The sequence below is a fragment of the Saccostrea cucullata genome, unplaced genomic scaffold (assembly GCF_032062105.1).
Source record: "Saccostrea cucullata isolate Sc308-1 unplaced genomic scaffold, CSIRO_AGI_Scuc_v1 ctg326, whole genome shotgun sequence".
Lineage (NCBI taxonomy): Eukaryota > Metazoa > Mollusca > Bivalvia > Ostreida > Ostreidae > Saccostrea > Saccostrea cuccullata.
Window position 1 is genome coordinate 525,132 of NW_026930161.1, and position 21,857 is coordinate 546,988.

Consider the following 21,857-nt stretch of genomic DNA (forward strand, 5'->3'; position numbering starts at 1 on the left):
CTTTCAAAAATCTGATTAATCAGGCTAAAAATACATGGCCGAGCAGCCTGGGATAGGGTAGATTCTAAATTGTTCAAATTTTGCCGCTGTATAAAATAGCCAAAACAGAGAATCATGTGTTTACATTAATTGAAATATTTAAAAATTTTTTTTTCAATTAGATTTTAAACTAAAAATTAAATTTATACATTGTTCCTTTATTATTGTAAATATATCTTGTGTTTTGGTTTTGTTTCTAAATTACATTATTGAAATATATATATAGGAAAACTCTCTTAAAAACCATCTTTGAACCATGCACTAGGCCTGGAAATTTTATATTTTCTGGAAGCATCCTTTGTTAGTGTAGATTTTAATTTGTTAAACTTATGACCTTCATTTAGGGCCGGGCCATCAATATAAATATATAAATTTAAATATAACTTTTAATGTTCAACCAGTTGATTTTATATTTGAACTTGTTTTGAATAGGATGGGGTCACAATAGATATTTCAAAGGGAAAATCTGGTAAAGAATAGGAAGATCAAAGTTACTCAGGTGAGCAATGTGGCCATGGGCCTCTTGTTTCAATTTTCTCAGGACTTCATTGTTGGAGATGGTGGAATAAGGAAATGGAAATGGCTGGGCAAACTGCATTCAAACATCGCTGGAATAAAGGTATTTCTTAGTCATTCAGAATAGCACAGGTAAGATAGCAACTTCATTATTATTTTGGCATTACTACTAAGTACTAACAATTCCCTCCCCCCACTCTCAGGACATATCTTTTGAAGTAGTTCTTTTTTTTTTTTTTGTTCTGTTATTTTCTGTTTGTCTAATCTCCTCTGTTTTCTCTTTGCTGGGACCTCATCATTGGAGATGGTGGATTTGGACTTGGAGGCCTCTGCATTTTTAATTGGAACAGCATCCCAATAACCCTGGAATGGAGGTAACTTTTAGTCATTAGGGAAAAGAAGAGGTATGTACGATTGTGGTTCAAAATTATTTTGGCCATCATACTTTAGTACTAACATGTCCCTTCCCCACTCTCAGCACACCTTTAGAAGTAGGCTTTTTGTTTTTTATTCCATTGTTTTCTGTATGTCTAATCTCCTATGTTCTCTCCTTGCCATGACTTTGTCGTTGGAGATGGTGGACTTGGAGGTGTCTGAAACTTCGTCGTTGGAGATGGTGGAATAAGGAATTGGAGTTCGCTGCGCATTTTGGATTGGAACAGCATCCCAACAATGCTGGAATGGAGGTATTTCATAGTCATTAGGAATAGCAGAGGTACGTAAGATTGTATTTAATTATTATTTGGGCACTCTTACTAAACACTAACTTTTCCCTTCCCTCTTTCAGCACATCTTTAGAAGTAGGTTTTTTGTTTTGTTATTTTTTACATTGTTTTCTGTTTGTCTAATCTCCTCTGTTTTCTCTTTGCCCGACTTCATTGTTGGAGATGGTGGAATAAGGAATTGGAGGAGGCTGGGCATATTGGATTGGAACAGCATCCCAACAACGCTGGAATGTAGGTATTTCATAGTATTTAGAATAGCAGTTGTACGTAAGATTGTGTTTCATTATTATTTGGGCACTCTTACTAAATGCTAACATTTCCCCTCTCCCCAATCATAGGACATCTTTTGTTACAGTAGTAGATTTTATTTTATTGCTTTCTGTTTGTCTAATCTCCTCTGTTTTCTCTTTGCCGGGACTTCATCGTTGGAGATGATGGAATAAGGATTGAGATCCCAACAATGCTGGAATGCAGGTATTTTTTTGTCATTAGGAATAGCAAAGGTATGTATGATTGTGTTTCATTATTATAATCACACTCCTGCTAAGTATTAACATTTCCTTCCCTACTCTCAGCACATCTTTAGAAGCAGTTTTTTTGTTTTGTGTTTTGTTCCATTGTGGTATTTTTTTTTTTGTTCCTTTGTTTTCCGTTTGTCTAATCTCCTCTGTTTTCTCTTTGCCCGGACTTCGTCGTTGGAGATGTCATAAGAAGGAATTGGAGTTCCATGCACATATTGGATTGGAACAGATCCCAACAACGCTGGAATGGAGGTATTTCATAGTCATTAGGAATAGCAGAGGTACGTAAGATTGTATTTAATTATTATTTTGGCACTCATATCAATACTAACTTTTCCCTTCCCCACTTTCAGCACATCTTTAGAAGTAAGGTTTTTTGTTTTGTTTTGTTTTTTTTACATAGAAATATATAGGAAAATTCTTTAAAAATCTTCCTCTGCCATTTTCTCATATTTATATGGAAGCATGCTCAGGTAGTGAAGATTGAAATTTGGAATAAGGACTTGGAGGAGGCTGGGCCACAATGGCCGACCAAAGTTTTCAAAGATCATATATAGGAAAATTCTTTAAAAATCATTTTCTAAAAAATAGCAAATCCATGATTGGTCATGGGACATTATGGATTTAAACTTTACAATAAAAAAACATTTTCTACTTTTTCCTACCCTTAGTGCTCAGGTGTGCGATGTGGCCCATGGGCCTCTTGTTTGTTTTTTGTTCCATTGTTTTCACAAACATCTTTTGTAGTAGATTTTTTTTGTTCCATTGTTTTCTGTTTGTCTAATCTAATCTGTTTTCTCTTTGCCTGGACTTCGTCGTTGGAGATGGTGGAATAAGGACTTGGAGGAGGCTGGGCATATTGGATTGAAACAGCATCCCAACATCGCTGGAATGGAGGCATTTCATAGTCAATAGGAATAGCAGAGGTACGTAAGATTGTGTTTCATTATTATTTGGGCACTCTTACTAAATGCTAACATTCCCCCCCCCCCCATCATAGCACATCTTTTGTAGAAGATTTTTTTTAATTCTATTGCTTTCTGTTTGTCTAATCTCCTCTGTTTTCTCTTTGCCGGGACTTCGTCATTGGAGATGGTGGAATAAGGATTGAGATCCCAACAATGCTGGAATGGAGGTATTTCTTAGTCATTATAGGAATAGCAGAGGTACGTTAGACTGTGTTTCATTATTATAATCACACTCCTGATAAGTACTAACATTTCCCTTCCCTACTCTCAGCACATCTATAGAAGTATTTTTTTGTTTTGTGTTTTTAGCTCACCTGAGCCTAGTGAGCTTTTCTGATCACATTTTGTCCGTTGTCCGTCGTCCGTCCGTCTAGCTGTCCGTCTGTCTGTCCGTCTGTAAACTTTTCACATTTTCGACTTCTTCTCAAGAACCACTGGGCCAATTTTGACCAAACTTGATACAAAGCATCCTTGGGTAAAGGGAAATTTAAATTTTTAAATAAAGGGCCAAGTCCCCTCACAAGGGGAGATAATAAAGAAAAGACAAAAATAGGGTGGGGTCATTAAAAAATCTTCTTCTCAAGAACCACTGGGCCACAAAAGCTGAAACTTATGTGGAAGCCTTCTGTGATAGTGTAAATTCTAAATTATAAAAATCATGACCCCCCGGGGGAAGGGCGGGGCCACAATTGGCAATCATCAAAGTTTTGCATAAAAATATATAGGAAAAATCTTTGAAAATCTTCTCAAGAACCACTGGGCCAGAAAAGCTGAAACTTATGTGGAAGCATTCTGGGGTAGTGTAGATTTTAAATTGTAAAAATCATGACCCCCGGGGGAAGGGCGGGGCCACAATGGGGAATCAAAGTTTTACATAGAAATATATAGGAAAAATCTTTGAAAATCTTCTTCTCAAGAACCACTGGGCCAGAAAAGCTTGAACTTACGTGGAAGCATTCTGGGGTAGTGTAGATTCTAAATTGTAAAAATCATGACCCCCTTGGGGAAGGGCGGGGCCACAATTGGCAATCATCAAAGTTTTGCATAAAAATATATAGGAAAAATCTTTGAAAATCTTCTTCTCAAGAACCACTGGGCCAGAAAAGCTGAAACTTATGTGGAGGCATCCTGGGGTAGTGTAGATTTTAAATTGTTCAAATCATGACCCCCTGGGGAAGGGCGGGGCCACAATGGGTAATCAAAGTTTTACATAGAAATATATAGGAAAAATCTTCTCAAGAACCACTGGACCAGAAAAGCTTAAACTTATGTGCACATGGAAGGATCCTGTGGTAGTGTAGATTTCAAAATGACTAAATTATGATCAGTTGGGTATAGTGGGGATGCATTATGTATTACAAGGAGGAAATCTGGTAAAGAACAGAATGGTCAAAGCTTCTCAGGTGAGCATTGTGGCCCATGGGCCTCTTGTTTTCCATTGTTTTCTGTTTGTCTAATCTCCTCTGTTTTCTCTCTGCCAGGACTTCGTCATTGGAGATGTCGTAAGAAGGAATTGGAGTTCCATGCACATATTGGATTGGAACAGATCCCAACAATGCTGGAATGGAGGTATTTCATAGTCATCAGGAATAGCAGAGGTACATAAGATTGTGTTTCATTATTATTTTGGCACTCATGTCAATACTAACTTTTCCTTTCCCCACTTTCAGCACATCTTTAGAAGTAAGGTTTTTTGTTTTGTTTTTTTCCCATTGTTTTCTGTTTGTCTAATCTCCTCTGTTTTCTCTTTGCCTGGACTTCATCGTTGGAGATGGTGAATAAGGACTTGGAGGAGGCTGGGCATATTGGATTGGAACAGCATCCTAACAACGCTGGAATGGAGGTATTTCATAGTCATTAGGAATAGCAGAGGTACGAAAGATTGAGTTTCATTATTATTGATTGAGTGTCATTATTATTGGAATGGGCAACAATGCTGGAATGCAGGTATTTTTTTGTCAGTAAATAGCAGAGGTATGTAAGATTGTGTTTCATTATTATAATCACACTCCCCTAACCCCCCCTCCCAATCATAGCATATCTTTTGTAGAAGATTTTTTTTTGTTCTATTGCTTTCTGTTTGTCTAACCTCCTATGTTTTCTCTTTGCCAGGACTTCGTCGTTGGAGATGTTGTAAGAAGGAATTGGAGTTCCATGCACATATTGGATTGGAACAGATCCCAACAACGCTGCAATGGAGGTATTTCATAGTCATTAGGAATAGCAGAAGTACGTAAGATTGTGTTTAATTATTATTTTGGCACTCTTACTAAATACTAACTTTTCCCTTCCCCACTCTCAGCACATCTTTAGAAGTAGGTTTTTGTTTTGTTTTTTGTTCCATTGTTTTCTATTTGTCTAATCTCTTCTGTTTTCTCTTTGCCTGGACTTCATCGATGGAGATGGTGGAGTAAGGAACTGGAATTCACTGTGCATATTGGATTGGAACAGCATACAAACAATGCTGGAATGGAGGTATTTCTTAATTATTAGGAATAGCAGAGGTACGTAAGATTGTGTTTCATTATTATATTGCACTCCTGCTAAGTACTAAATTTTCCCTTCCACACTTTCATCACATCTTTAGAAGTAGGTTTTTTGTTTCTTGTTCCATTGGAATAACGATTGAGATCCCAACAATGCTGGAATGCAGGTATTTTTTTGTCATTAGGAATAGCAGAGGTATGTAAGATTGTGTTTCATTATTATAATCACACTCCTGCTAAGTACTAACATTTTCTTTCCTACTCTCAGCACATCTTTAGAAATAGTTTTTTTGTTTTGTATTTTGTTCCATTGTGGTATATTTTTTTTTTGTTCCATTGTTTTCCGTTTGTCTAATCTAGCTCCTCTGTTTTCTCTTTGCCCGGACTTCGTCGTTGGAGATGTCGTAAGAAGGAATTGGAGTTCCATGAACATATTGGATTGGAACAGATCCCAACAACGCTGGAATGGAGGTATTTCATAGTCATCAGGAATAGCAGAGGTACGTAAGATATTGTGTTTCATTATTATTTTGGCACTTATCAATACTAACTTTTCCTTTCCCCACTTTCAGCACATCTTTAGAAGTAAGGTTTTTTGTTTTGTTTTTTTCCCCATTGTTTTCTGTTTGTCTAATCTCCTCTGTTTTCTCTTTGCCTGGACTTCATCGTTGGAGATGGTGGAATAAGGACTTGGAGGAGGTTGGGCATATTGGATTGGAACAGCATCCTAACAATGCTGGAATGGAGGTATTTCATAGTCATTAGGAATAGCAGAGGTACGTAAGATTGTGTTTCATTATTATTTGGGCACTCTTACTAAATGCATTACTAACATTCTCCCCCCCCCCCAATCATAGCACATCTTTTGTAGTAAATTTTTTTTTATTCTATTGCTTTCTGTTTGTCTAATCTCCTCTGTTTTCTCTTTGCCCAGACTTCGTCGTTGGAGATGATAGAATAAGGATTGAGATCCCAACAATGCTGGAATGGAGGTATTTCTTAGTCATTAGGAATAGCAGAGGTACTTAAGACTGTGTTTCATTATTATAATCACACTCCTGCCAAGTACTAACATTTCCCTTACCTACTCTCTTTTGATTTGTTCCATTGTGGTAGATTTTTTTTGTTCTGTTGTTTTTTGTTCTGGTATCTAATCTTCTCTGTTTTCTCTTTGCCTTGACTTCATCTTTGGAGATGGTGGAAGAAGGACTTGGAGGAGGCCGGGCTTATTGAATTGGAACAGCATCCCAACAACATTGGAATGGAGGTATTTCATAATCATTAGGAATAGCAGAGGTACGTAAGAGTGTATTTCATTATTATTTGGGCACTCTTACTAAATACTAACTTTTCCCTTCCCCACTTTCAGCACATCTTTAGAAGTAAGGTTTTTTTGTTTTGTTTTTTGTTCCATTGTTTTCTGTTTGTCTAATCTAATCTGTTTTCTCTTTGCCGGGACTTCGTCGTTGGAGATGGTGGAATAAGGACTTGGAGTTCACTGTGCATATTGGATTGGAACAGCATCCCAACAACGCTGGAATGGAGGTATTCCTTAGTCATTAGGAACAGCAAAGGTAAATAAGATTGTGTTTCATTATTACATTGCACTTCTAAATACTAACTTTTCCCTTCCCCAATCTCAGCACATCTTAAAAAGTAGGTTTTTCCTGTTTTGTTTTATTGATTTTTGTTTGTCTAATCTCCTGTTTTCTCTTTGCTTGGACTTATAATTCATTGTTGGAGATGGTGGATTAAGGACTTGGAGGCCACTGTACATATTGGATTGGAACAGCAGCCCAACAACACTGGAACTGAGGTAGATCTAACAAATCTAACAAACAACTAACAAACCATCTTAACAAACTTAACTAATAAATCATCGTAACAAACAAGTAACAAATAACCCTAACAAACAAACAACAAATCATCCTAACAAACAACAAATCATCCTAACAAACAAACAAATCAACCTAACAAACTTAACTAATAAATCATCCTAACGAACAAGTAACAAATAACCCTAACAAACAAACAACAAATCATCCTAACAAACAACCAAAAAATCATCCTAACAAACTACTAGCAGAACATCCTAACAACAGTCTAGACGAACTCCAAAATCTGCGTGAACTCCAAAAATGAACTCTTGGCTCCATCATGCATTGCAGCAAAATGGTTTCCTATGTAAACAAACAATGGATTGTCATTTGCTTTCTCCAAATATACGACCGCATTATGACTGTATTTAGTAAACCATGACTTAATTTTAAAATTTTGCTGAATAAATAATTGCACTTATTAAATTGTTTAGTGGATATTGACTTATCTATCACTTCGTACTCCTGCAAAATAGTAATTTTGGATATATGTCATCCGATTCAGCACTGACGGTAAGAATTAATTTGTGTATCTGTGCATGCGCAGACTCTTTTTCAGAGTCTTTTTCAGTCTCAATTTCTTACTAACGTTAACTTCGTTTTTAGAGTTTGTCTAGACTGAACAAATTACCCTAACAATTTAACTACTAAAACTACTAACAGTCTGCTAAATGTTGTGTGATGCGTCTGGTGTGTTGGTGATAGTGTCTGTGTGCTTGTCACCTCTCACTTTCAGCCATCACCGCTGGCTAGCAGTAATGCAAAAAGGGAAGGAATTTTTATGTCTTTCCTTGCCAGCACATAGCCTCTCCACAACAAGTACTATGCGATGCCTCCACGTGGAAGCAGACGGATACTGGGCACCATTTGGTCCCAGGCTAAGTTCGCAAGGGCGCACAGGAAGATGAGTCTTTGTTGTACTCGGCCAAATTGAACCAAACTTGGCAGAGTATCCTTTGGTAAATGGGCTTCAAGTTTATTCAAATGAAGGCCCACACCTCTTCCAAGGGGTGATTGTTACAAATAAGTGAAAAATTATAAATGCCAACTTTTAAAAACCTTCTCTTCTAAAACCACTGGGACCGGAAAACTGACACTCGTGGAATAATTAAAAATATGCATAGGAATATATAGGAAAATTGTTTTTAAAAAAAATTCTCAATAACAACAAAGCCACAATTAGTTATATTGATATGAAATCAGCCATTGTTAGTTAAGTCTAGATTCTACGGCGCCTCTGGAGGGCCATGTAAAAAAATATTTTTATTTGTTCGGACAAATTAGAAATTCGTTTGGACGAATTAGATATTTGTTCGGACAAATTAGAAATTCGTTCGGACGAACTAGTTATTTGTTCGGACGAATTAGATATTCGTTCGGACAAATTAAAATTCGTTCGGACGAATTCAAATTTTACGGACAAATAAGGTATTTTTAACAAATTAGAAATTTGTTTGGACAAATTAGACTGGACAAATTAAAATTCGTTCGGACAAATAAGTTATTTGGCAAATGCAAATATTTGGGCGGACAAATAACACGGGACGAATAAAATATTCGTGCGGACGTCTAGAACGTTCAAATCATGACAAATTAGTTATTTGTTCGGACAAATTAGATATTTGTTCGGACGAATTAGATATTCGTTCGGACAAATTAGATATTCGTTCGGACGAATAAGTTATTCATTCGGACAAATTAGATATTTGTTCGGACAAATTAGAAATTCGTTCGGACGACTTAGAAATTCGTTCGGACGAATTAGAAATTTGTTCGGACAAATTAAATATTCGTTCGGACGAATTAGAAAATTGTTCGGACAAATTAGATGTTTGCACAAATTATCTTGTAAAGAGAGATATACAATTTGTCTATTCAGGAGGATTCACCCCTTTTTAATACATAGATAGCTCTTTGGACCATGACATACACACGTTGCAACTAGACATGTGCTATTAAAGTCGGGTATGTTGATTGTAAATATTCTGAAATAATGGTTCTATACCGGTATATATTATAGGCCTAAAGTCTGCCATTCTGAAAGTATATTATCTGGGAGCCCACTAGTAAATTCAAAGGGTCAGTTACTTCTTATCAAACATCTTTTCACTCACATCCCTGACACACTCATAAGATTCGTCATAAATAAACATCATCTTACCAGACCAACTTTTGCTGGTGGTGTTAAATTGGTAACACTGGGGTAACAGTGGTCAATTACCGCTTCTTTGAAAAGATGAGATCCACTCTTTAAGGTTTTATTCATACCGCAGGCAATTGGTACAAGTAAGCCCCCCCCCCCCCCCCCAACGAAATAGGACTGTCAACTTTGGGCATCTTTTCCTGTGTCCCTTTTTTTTTTGCTTGTCAACTTTTCAGGTAAGTATTTTTTTTTCTCAGGCTCCGCTTTCAAAAACGCTGCTACGTGGCTGTATTGTATTATATTAAATAAACTTCGGACTCAAAGTATGAAGCCTCTCATTCGATGGGTCTTAATTTTTTTAAGGTGGGGATTACTAGCTAGAACATTTGTAGTTTGGCTTCTATACCGCTGTTCCCACATTTAAGTATTTTGTGATAAAGGAAAAAAAGAGGGAATCTCATAAGTCCATCTCCAATGATTCTTTCTAAGATCGTTAAAAACTATCATTAAGTATCTATATAAATTTTATTTTATAGTAAAATATCAGAAAAGCGCATGTATTAAAACATGCAGGTATAATATTGACCAAATAAAACACACGCCACTTTCCGGGAAAGGGATAAAAAAAAATTGAAGAATACATGAACGTTCCTAGAAAGTGCAGTAAAAATAAAAAACACATCATAATTTAATGCAAGTTAAGCTTCTCTATGATTAAGACAATCGATCGTTTTTTAATAGAGGAGGGGGGGGGTGTTACTTGAAAATATTTTGACATTCATTCATTCATGATTTATTTTCCCCATAAAAGGGGTTGGTTTTATAATGTTATAATTCCACTTTCTAGTGATTCATTGGCCTATCAAACCTTCGAAGTGGTATTCAACTGTAAAAGCGTATAAACAAAATTAAGAAATGCTGAAAGTGAAATTAAATAGTTTGTTCGAACATGTACCTCTCCAATCTTTAATTATGCTCTGTAAATCAATATATGAATATTTGACCGTAAATAAATAAAACATATATACAACCTGAGATCAAACGAACAGGTTCATTTTTGTGAAGTTTTCTAATTCACAAACAGGAATATTTAATTAAAAACTCAATGAGGAATTTTTTTCATGTTATACACCGCATATGTACCAGATTGATTCATTGAATGTTTTACGCCGAATCGGCAATATTTCAGCCACATATCGGCGACATTTGTATCAGAAATGTATTTCAAAAATCATTCACATGACTGTCATGATTAATAAATTGCGGGGTAGTGAATATGTACATAAAAATTATTGAATGTTTTACGCCGAATCGGCAATATTTCAGCCACATATCGGCGACATATGTATCAGAAATGTATTTCAAAAATCATTCACATGACTGTCATGATTAATAAATTGCGGGGTAGTGAATATGTACATAAAAATTATTGAATGTTTTACGCCGAATCGGCAATTTTCAGCCACATATCTCTCTATGTATCAGAAATGTATTTCAAAAATCATTTACATGACTGTCATGATTAATAAATTGCGGGGTAGTGAATATGTACATAAAAATCATAAGAAAGAGATCAGAATTAAACCGACTTATCTTCAAAATATTTATTGATAATGTTGTTCATTACAGTTATTTTGCAAAGAATCAAAATAAAATGATTCATCTTGGTGCAAATCGCACATTAATCGTGGTGTCCTGACAGTTGTTCACATTTTCTCTAATTTGTCCGAACAAATAACTAATTCGTCCGTACAAATAACTAATTTGTCCGAACAAATATCTAATTCGTCCGAACAAATAACTAATTCGTCCTTACATTTGTCCGAACAAATATCTAATTTGTCCGAACAAATAAATTTGCAAAATAATTTTGCTATTCGTCCGCGAATTTATTTGCGAATATCTTTAACAAATATCTAATTCGTCCGAACAAACAGGGACATCATATACTAACGGGATAGGCAACTTTAAGTCGCGGGATTTCGTAAGTCAACTTTAATTAATTATATCTCTAAAACTATCGCATATTTGAGATAAAATCCTTTAATTATCTGTCAAAAAATCATTCAATATTTGTTTTTAGCATGGATTATACTCCTTATCTAAGTAGTAATTTCGTTTTATGCAAAATTAGCACAAGCCCCGATCGGCCATATTTTAAAAAATCGCCGATTTCGGTGTTTGTTTTCTTTATATTTAAATCATATTATTATTATGCCTTAAAATTTATCAATAAATCAATTTTACATAAAAGGAATAAATGGCATTAATCAGAAAACACCCTGTTTACTGGGAATAAACGTAGTTTGAAAAACTTGTAGTGTTGTGTGTGATGTTTTGGGTAAATAAACATGGCAAAAATTTTCTCCCTGGAACAAATAAAGCTACGAACTTATTTGAACAAAGGCTTTATTTTTGAAATGCTCTTGAATTTTCAAATCATGACAAGTGATAAGTTATATTTTCTATTGGCAAGTTTTAATTAATTGTGCCAGAAAAAAAAAAACAAAAACCAAAAAAATATATAACAAACCAAAAAAAAGAGGAAGCAAAAAAAGAAACAACCAAAAGTAAACCAGAAGAAAGCAAACAGAGAAACAAACTGCATGCTTTGCAAAGCATCGAGTAGGTTGTCCGGTTTTGACCTGAAGTGCCGGAAGTGACAACAAAAGAAAGTAATAAGCTGAGTAGTTTCCAGTGACTTTATAATTTCAATTTTGCATCAAAACCTTCAAAATTGTTGATGTTTTGCTACTTCCGGTTTGACCGGAAGTGAAAAACGGACACTTTTTTATTCTCCCAGAGACATATGTAACCCAAAATCAGTGACAAGAAGCAAAAAAAACGCGTTTTCCGACCACTACCGGTTTGGACGGAAGTTTTTTTTATAATGGCAGACATTTTGAACAACTTTGCTAAATTATTCTCAATACGTTTTTTCGGCCCCTCTAAAATTAGGGGCAATATCATTTGAAAGATTTAAACCTCTCAGATTTATTTTGTTCTATATGTTTTCACAAAATATTTCTAAATCGAAGAAAATGTTTAGAAATTTTGAAATTTTACATTTTCGGGCCATAGCAAGCGCCGACGTGCGGCATTTCCAGAAAAATCAAAATGCCAAACGCACATCTACAGACATAGGTTATTTTGAAAGTTTCAAATGTTTCTATTTTAACCCATTTTCCAGAAAAACTTGGACAACCTGACCCTTTAAAATTCATAAAATTTCTCAGACCGGAAGTGACGTCATCAAAAAAGAAAAAAAACGCATAAGGTTCAAGTGATGATACATAAGCTGAAAGTTTCATGAAAATTCATCAAGCTGTTTTTAATCAAAAAATTAAGAAAAAAAACAATAATAAAAGTGAAAAAGAAACCTTTAACAGAAAGGTCTTCCGCTGAAGAAGGAAGACCTTAATTACATGTAATTGAAAGGAAAAAAATTAAAAGGCACAAAACTTTTAATGCTGCCTGCAGCTGCTTGAATTAACATGCATGTATCTGCATGTTACCTCAAGCAGAAGGTTCCAAGCCCTTAAAAGCAGAGGAGAAGTTTTGGTGTTAATATGTACATTACTGAATGTATATTGGAGTGCCAATATATTTACGGATCAATTTTTTTTTAAATCATTGTAAGATATCAACTCATATGGCGCTCAAATGAAAGCTAGTTAAAAGTTGTTGCATGATAAGAAGATAGTTTATGATATGAGGGTGTGTTGAGACAACCAAGGTCACCATGGCAAGTTCAAGGTCACTGACAGAAAAGTATAAAATTGTCTTATCTACAACTTCTTATTGTCACATCTTGTATTGCATATGTTCTGAGGGTATGTACTGACCATGAATAAAATTTCAGGGAGTTCTGGTTCACTGTCTAAAAAGGTGTTTTATTTTGTCCTGTCTTTAATTAACTCTTACATGGAATATAACAAGAATAAAAAAAAAACTGCAAAATAACTTTGCGATTATCTGTAATTTATTTTAGCCATATCTTTAATTACTTAAAGTTTACATAGCAGACTTGTTATACAGATTTTTTTTCATTCAAGTATACCTACTAAATATATTTAAAGGTGTGTAAATACAAAATTTACCTTGTAATTCAAAAGTTTTTGGATGAATTGAGTTTCAAATACATGTACATGTTTTAAAAAATCGCAAAAAAGCTAGGCATTCTATGTTCCATTTCAAAAACATGTATTGAGAAAAAGTAGAGACTAGCTAAGTGCTTTCATTTCCTATTAAAAATTTCTCCTAAAAGTTAAGCTACACTAATTGAAAACAGGCTTTCTTAAATTGAATGTTCTTGAATTTTTAAGAAAATGAGTTAATGAGTGTACTTTTAGCAAAGAGAAATATTATGAGTGTACTCCTTGATCCACAAAATGAAACATGTTTTGTAATCTTCAAAAACATTTCTTTCATTAAATAACTGCATGATTTAGATCAGTGGTTGTGCTCTATACAAAATATAGAAAACTTTGAAAAAATAACCATTTTTGTTGTTTTTCAGGCATTTGGAAAAATGACACAATTCATGACATCATAATGCATCAACAAGCCAGAAAATTGCGTCATTTTTTTATAAATAGGCAGCCATTAGTGGTCTAAATTATATTCAATGAATTTTCTACTAAAATTAAGCAGTTTCACCTTTGCGGAAGTTTTAAACCTCTCACTGACAGATTTAATTTCTTTCATAAATAAATCATTTTTTAAGTATCAAATTTTACTTTAATAACCAATTCATGTATATAAAATAATTTTTTTTCAAACGCTATTCTCATACAGTTCTCTCTTTTGCATATTTCCGGACTTCCTTTAACACAACAATGCTTTACTGAAAAGTTTTTATTCATAAATACTATTACATGTAATTTTAACCAGAATATTACTTCTGGGTTATTACAAATCTCCATATTTATCTGAACAAAAATGATAAAAAAAATGCTTGTTTTCAACTCCTAAGTAATAATACATATATTTACCATCTGATTATTAAACAATTCTATATATATGGAGAACAGTTCATAAACATTTGTGTACATGTACATGCATTAACCACTGTACTTGATCATCAAATATCTTGTAATCATGCCAACACATACTTGACTTTAAAATGGTGCTCCAAATACTCAGTAATTTATATGTGTACTGACACCAGCTTTACAAGCACCAGATTTTCACCTAACATGGACAACTTGTATTATTATATACATCAAAATAACTAAATATGGCATAACACAAAATGATAAGTTCAGGTGATGTACAACATTTAAAGGGTGATGTGACAAAAGTTCCTTCAGGTTGGTATGAAATGCATTTTCATTGCGTAGCCTTGGATTTTGATTTGGCGGCAGCTGCCTTTTTGTCCTTTTTCTTCAATCCATCCATGTTTCCTTTTAAAAGATTTGCATAAGCCTATTGGAAATAAAAATGAAATTCAAACTTGATATACATTCATGCATAAGCCTATTGGAAATAAAAATGAAATTTAAACTTGAATACAGGATACAATCAACATACAATTCAATATTAAAATGTGGGTAAAAAAAAAATCTGAAATATACTGTACACAAGATTATGTTTATCCTGCTTTATTTTCGCCCTTTCAGTCAAACAATTTTGCCCCATCTTAAATTCGTCCAGTCACACTTTTGTTTAAGAAATTATATTGTATGCTTTGAATTCGCCTCTTTTTAAATTTGCCCAACCGAAATTATAGTGAAAGGGGCGAAAATAAAACAAGGCAAAAATTTCCTTGTATACAGTAAACATATTCTTCCCTGAATCTGAGTGAGTGTCCAAGGTGTTCAGAAAACTTAATGCCAGCAAAAATTAACAATTTTCCCTGTTTATATAGAGTAGTACAAAATATGGCGGGCACAGACTACTTATTTAAAAACTTTATAAAATTATAATTCAAAAACACATTTTCAAACCTGTAATTTCGGTTAAAAATTTTGTTTAATTTTATTAATCATTTTGAAAGAAGTTACTTTAAAACAGAAAATACGCTTCATTTTACTATGATGCAAGAAATATTGCACAATGAAAACTAAATTACTTTGTTTTTTTTTTCCCTTATGTTTTCTATGAAATAACAAACATAAATATTTAGTGATGACTGCATTTGTTTAGCCCAGTTGACTGAACTTTGATATACTTACCAACTGAAATTTGTTAACATCTTTTTGGTTTATCTGTAAAGAGAACAATCCCAAGTTAATTGTCCATATGGATGTGATTTCAGCTACAAATGTACATTATTTACCAGTTTTAACATCTCATTTGAACCTCCCATATCAATGCTGATAAAATTTAATCAGTTATAAGCTAGAGACATCGAAGTTCTTTTAATAAGGATTATTGTAAATATTATATATATTTTCCCCAAGCATCAATGTTTTTTACCAACAAAATGCAAATAAACTAGAGGTACTGTGAGGACTGAGCTCACTAAATGATACCCCGTGTCTCCCTCACTAAATGATACCCCGCACCTCCCATATGATTATAATGGCTAAGTCCATGTTTTGCTCTGAGAGACCCAAAATAAGAGTCAGATCAAAAAGTAATGTAATAAAGAATTTGTGAAAGTATCGATCATTAAATTTTAATCAGTGGTAAAGGAGGAGGATAAGGGATGGACACCCTTCAATATTATACATGTGAAAAGAATAGCAGTGTCCATGTTTTGCTATGGGAAACTCAAAATAGTGTTGAATCAAAAAGTAAAATAGGATGTGCACAATGGCACTATGTAAAAATTGTGTGAAAAGTTCATTAGATTTATTTCAGTGGTATAAGAGGAGTTGCAAATAAGAGATGGGCACCCCAAAGGCCAAAGTGTAACAGACAGACGGACATCCTTATCACTATATACCCTTCCACTTTTCAAGGGGGTATAATAAAGAATTGCTACAAAAGCATATAGGCATTTAATATTATTATTTACAAAAAAGGTACAAATACATGTAAATAATAATGCTTGTGATATACAGCTTTATGCACTGTTAAGGTCTTCTTAAATATTCATTAAAAAAAAAACTACTCACCACGGTGCTAAGTTTTTTGTTGCCTAATGTGGCCCTTAGTAAACATTTATATTCATGAGGCTCAGGAAGACTGCCTTTTCTGGGTTCTGGCTTAGTTCTTCCATCATCTGTAAGTTAATACAAACATTTATTATCATTAAAAGATACTTTTATTGACACTGTTTGAACCTCTGTCTGTCATTACTCAGCCCGACAAAAGTAAAAATTTTATGGCCTTAGTTAGTTCATGTACTTATGTTGGTAAATGTTCTTGTTTCATTCAACCTCAGAAAAAAATACCCTGTATTTATTTAATACTTCTGATGGTATTTCTTTTAATTCAGAAATCTGAAAAGTAGTTGAAGTACCTATGTTGTTACTTTTTTGAGTGATTTGTGATCTCATTATCTACATATACAATTCATTGGTTTATTTTATATAATATACAGGGTAAATTTATCACACCCTAGGTGTGGGACTTCAATAACTCCACAATCCCACAATGAACTATCCTCTCTTGTAAGCTGTTTAATTAAAACATTTTCCTTTACTTCATCCGAAAGTTTTCACACTGTAAACTTGTGATCCTCACACAGTTCCACTCCTCGCGTACAAATAATTCAGAACATTCTGTAGTAGCAAGGGCTATTGTCCTCTTAGCTTAAACACACTGCTGTCTAAAAATTTACAAAACTTATAGTGTCCACTATCTAGAATATTTTTGATCTCACTTAAAATAATGGTGGTATTTTTATTTACTGTAGAAGTACTTTTTTCCGCGTGGTATTAATTTACGCTATGTACGCGGTCACAAATTTTCCACAGAAATTTGTCCAAGCGTACTTAATATAAATGTAAGGCATATAGTGACAATCTAGAAAATCCGCGTAATTTTCTACACACGGATTAAACAGAGATTCCGCGGAATTATGACCCCGTGGAAAAAAGTACGTCTACAGTATTATCTGTCAGGAAAAATTTTGGTCATTTGACCAAGTGTTGTTCCTCCTTCAATATCTACTAAGGAAACCTTTGTTTGATGAGGATAAAACATGGTAACTGATACCCCCTAAAATTTAATATAATATTGATCATCTTTTACATTGGCGAAAGGGGGCATATACAATTAAATCTGTATTATCCAACAATAGCTGCAGATCTGTAAATCTCAAAAAAAAAATGCTAAGTGGAATCTAAACTAAGGAATCAATGCTTCTCTTTCACAAAAAAAAAATTCGAAGATGTCTAATAGATGTCCATCTAAATCCCACCGTTGGGTTTGAATGCTGGACCAAAGAGTGATGAAGCCCATGAATTCCACAATTTTGATAAAAATTTGCTAAAAAGATTTTCAAGAGCAAGCATGGGAAAATAGATTTTGAAAGTATCACAAAAAATGTTATTACAATAGATTTTTACCTTTGATATTTTCCTTGAAATTGAAACATCCATAAATTGTCATTTGACCAGTGAGTACAATTATATAAACATAGTTTTAGTTGTAATAAAGGTTGCGATTTTGAGCATGTGAAGGTATAACTAGTTAGGGACATTGCACAAATTCATTGTCTCAGTTTTAGTCACAGTGTTAACAAATTTTCTGCATGTTTTTACAACTTGTAGAATGGTCTACATTTGAGTGTAAATCTTTAGATTTGAGGATAAAAATTAGGGAATTTTTTGCATAAAAAATGAGACTGTTGTACATGTACCAGTACATTATTTAGGATGTTTCATGAGTGCTCATTTTATCTATGTTAGGTATACTAACTAAACCAATCTGATGCCACAAAACTACTAAATACAGGCAGTTATGACAAAGACAACGATCACGGTGTACAAGATCATGTTTAACACACCATTTTAGCAACAGACATATAACAATGTGTGTCATGCAGTACATGTATGTCAAAGTATCCGCATACATATAATACAAGTTTAAGAGCTCAATATCTCTTTTGTGAAAATGAAATTGTCATGACTACTCAATAAAATGGACTTGTTATTGTTTAACAGTCAGAGTCTGCAATATTTCAGCTTTTTGGTCAATAAAATTGAGAAGTTTATCCCTGTACAATAATTGACCCAATAAAGTACAGTGTACTAAGATAAAAATGGAAATTTCCTAATAAAAAAATAGTTTTTTTAACCTATAAAAAATGAGTATAGTATATACATATACCCAGTCATGAGTTTTTATTTCTTGTCCTGATCATGTTTGGATAATAAAATGTTGATTGCTGACAATATTCTTTTGCACACAAAGTAAAATAAACTTAATTATGGACAAGCTCTTTATGATCATTTAATTTCTCCCTTTTCATTCATACACTACAGTATTCATGTAGGCATTGATATTTGAAAAAATGAAGTCTGTTTTTGCCTATATGGAGTAGAAATCACAGGCTTTTACGGTAATGAAATAACTTAATGACCATTCCCACTAACTTCATTATTAATGGAGGAACAGGGCTGATATATTCATTATTCTAAAGAAATTAATTTCTTTGTCTAAATTATCGAAAATACTATATGTTTTGTACATGTATGTTGTATGTTTATTTTATTTTTACATGTGTTAAATTTGTGATTGTAAATAATAATTTTGTCTATGAGATGTATGTCTCTTGACTTCAATAAACTGAACAGATTGATTTTTGTCACTTTTCACTTTTCTAAGCAGTCATTTAAAGATATATTAATTAAAATATATTATCTGAAAAAAAAAAATTTGATTAAAAAGAAAAAGGTAATGTTGTCAACAATACAGTACTCTACTCCAGATACCTGACATGCTCCTATTTGCGACAGTTACCGGTACTCAACTTTATCAACTGGGGTCTATTAAGTTGCCAAGGATTGTGATTTTAGATAAGCATTTTATTTACAAGCAGATTGAGAGTTCATATTCTTTTCCTTTCTTCGTGAGTCAAAATTATGATCTTATCAATCTTTTCACATTTAGAAATAACTTAAGATAAATACAGAGTCTCCTTTTGTTATTATTATGCATCTGAAAAGGCAATTAAATTAAATGTTTGAAAACTGTGTTTAATATTTTTGCCAAACGGTGGTATTAATTTACGCTATGCAATACCGCGGTCACAAATTTTTCTATTGCGGAAATTTGTCCAAGCGTACTGAATGTAAATGTAAGGCATATGAGCAAAATAACAATAGGAGAAATTCACGTAATTTACTACCCAGAGAGCGAATTAAACGGAAATTGAGAAAAAAATTAGTTGAGAATTTTTTTTTGTCTTTATATTAATTAGTTTATGTCTACAGTATGTATGCCAAACTTGGGGCATTTACTTCTGCATCCCTGCAATACCACGGACCTGACTCATGTTATGTTCTACTGTTAGTATGAATTTGTCCTACAGACCCAGTTTACTGAGAGAATTTTTTCCATGTATAAGCAATGTAGCAAAATAAAAATAGGAGATAACTTGTACACATGCATTTTTAAATCCTATCTGTTTAATCTAACTTTTCAGAGAGTTCGATTTGAATGTAAACATGGCATGTAAATTTGAAGTAATGGAAAAAAATTAGTTGAGAATTTTTTTTGTCTTTATATTAATTATTTTTTGGGATTCAAGGCATATACAATTTAAAAAAAAATCGTCAAAATCATTTTGTATATTATGTATAAGGGACATATTCTAACTGTGGTGAGGGTTTGTCCCGCGACTCAGTTAGATTATTCTAACTAGTTGCCATTGTGCCCCAGGCAAATTTCATTCAGTAGTTCATGGGCTGAATGTAGCATAATATTTCGGAAACAAATCTTGACTTTTCTCTCAACCAAAAAACACTCCAGTATAACTCGTTACACATGCATTTGAGATGACAACTAAATCCTATCTGTTTAATCTAACTTTTCATGAAATTTCAATTTCGATTTGTGTTTAACAATAAGAGAAAAACAAGCTATAAAATACTTAATTATAAATTTGCCAGGGGTCTAATGGCAACATGTTAATTTCAGGACCCCTGGCATTGAAAACGAAGAATGACCTTCTGTGGCTAAAAAGTCAGATTATTTTTTGTATATAGACAGATAAAGGAACAATTAATAGAAAAATGTGCTCCTTTAAAAAAATCTGTGATTTTCAAGGAGTCAAAAATATAACGCAGTAAATATATAAGCGAGGTTAAAAAGGATGCCATGGGCAAACGACAGGCTACGCATGCGCGAGAATGCTAGAGAGTTCGCACCTTAAGCAACTTGCCCGTAGAATAATTCGCCCTATTCGAATTAGAATATGCCATTTATTGGCGAATAGCGCATATCGCATTTATATATTCATTGGCAGATCCGAATTTCTCTCTTATACATATTCTTTTATACACAAACTAAACATTGATTCTACATGTTTTATGGCACAAGCATTTCAAAAAGTAGGAAGAACTTGCAGTATATATTAGGTACGTGTAACATGACAACTTGAATGAAAAACGACTAGTTAAAGCTTTTAAACGATAAAATAAGTTTTCACTGGCATTTAGTTTTATGCATCAAGGCTCGGAAAATGATTTGCTATTTCAGCAATCCAAATAACATCTAATAGAGGTCTGTAGCAACAGTTTTTAATGTGGGAGGGAGAGGGGGGCTCTGACGAAAAAAAATCTGCGTACTACAGAGCTGTGCTACACGTGTACCATCAGATCTATTTTTCCCATGATATATTTCTTCCATATAAATCAAAAACAGGTGTCAATTCCTAAATGCCATTATGGGATATATGTGTCAAAATAGCCCGAAGTTTTTTTAATTGACAAAACTAAAGGCTAATCGTCAGAAACTGAAAAAAAAAACAATTTTGCTGTTGAGACTACAATCAAATTAGAAAATTTTTGAACAAACCTACATGAATATTCACTACACCTAGATTTTTCTTTAATTCAATTTCGGTTAGAAACACATGCATATGGTCCACGTATTTCAGTACTTTTTTAAAGGACAGCAACTTGTTATCATTTATGTACATGATGTACAATAAAATGTGAACGACTTATAAACGTAATAATTAATCATTCATAAAGATAATTCGTTCTTACTATTTTCATATCGGGTTCAATATTCACTATTTCTTTCACAACTTTTTAATGTATTGTTGCAATGGATAATTTATATGATAACAAAAACCATGTTTATGCTAAATATATTCCTAAATGTTTACAAATTATCAACAGTTCTTCAATGTCACATAAATTATACAAGACCCTGAATTCCTATTTTGTTTATGCACTGTTGTCTGAAATAACTTAGTATTTTTAGTCAATAGTGTAAAAAAAAACAACATGTTAATCGTGTGTCAATGTGAGTCAGTTCATAGAGTTCATAAATTATATATAAAAGATAAATATTTTTCAAAATTTTAAACTTACATTTTATAAAAATATCTACCCTCTCTATATATAAATTAACAATCCTGCTTGTGTCGAGTGGATTGTTGTTCGTCTAAAATTGAAGTAAAATCAAAAATCATATTGTAGCTTGAATATTCTTTTCATTAACCACCAACTCTCA

General features: G+C 33.3%; 1 protein-coding gene across 1 annotated transcript; it reads right to left on the reverse strand.

Moving 5' to 3' along the window:
* Positions 1-14,117: 14,117 nt before the first annotated feature.
* On the reverse strand, positions 14,118-21,630 carry LOC134283144 (signal recognition particle 14 kDa protein-like). The gene is made up of 4 exons (XM_062765604.1): positions 21,519-21,630; positions 16,340-16,446; positions 15,452-15,484; positions 14,118-14,702 (listed from the first exon to the last, which is right to left on the reverse strand). The coding sequence occupies exons 1-4, from the start codon at positions 21,628-21,630 to the stop codon at positions 14,607-14,609; spliced, it is 348 nt and encodes a 115-aa protein (XP_062621588.1). The 3' UTR covers positions 14,118-14,606.
* Positions 21,631-21,857: the final 227 nt, after the last annotated feature.

Coding starts and splice junctions, on each gene's coding strand:
- LOC134283144 (XM_062765604.1), bottom strand. CDS start 21,630: ATGTTGTTTTTTTTTACACTATTGACTAAAAATACTAAGTTATTTCAG. Junction 15,485..16,339: donor ACAAAAAACTTAGCACCGTG/GTGAGTAGTTTT, acceptor TTCTCTTTACAG/ATAAACCAAAAAGATGTTAA. Junction 14,703..15,451: donor ATGTTAACAAATTTCAGTTG/GTAAGTATATCA, acceptor TATTTCCAATAG/GCTTATGCAAATCTTTTAAA.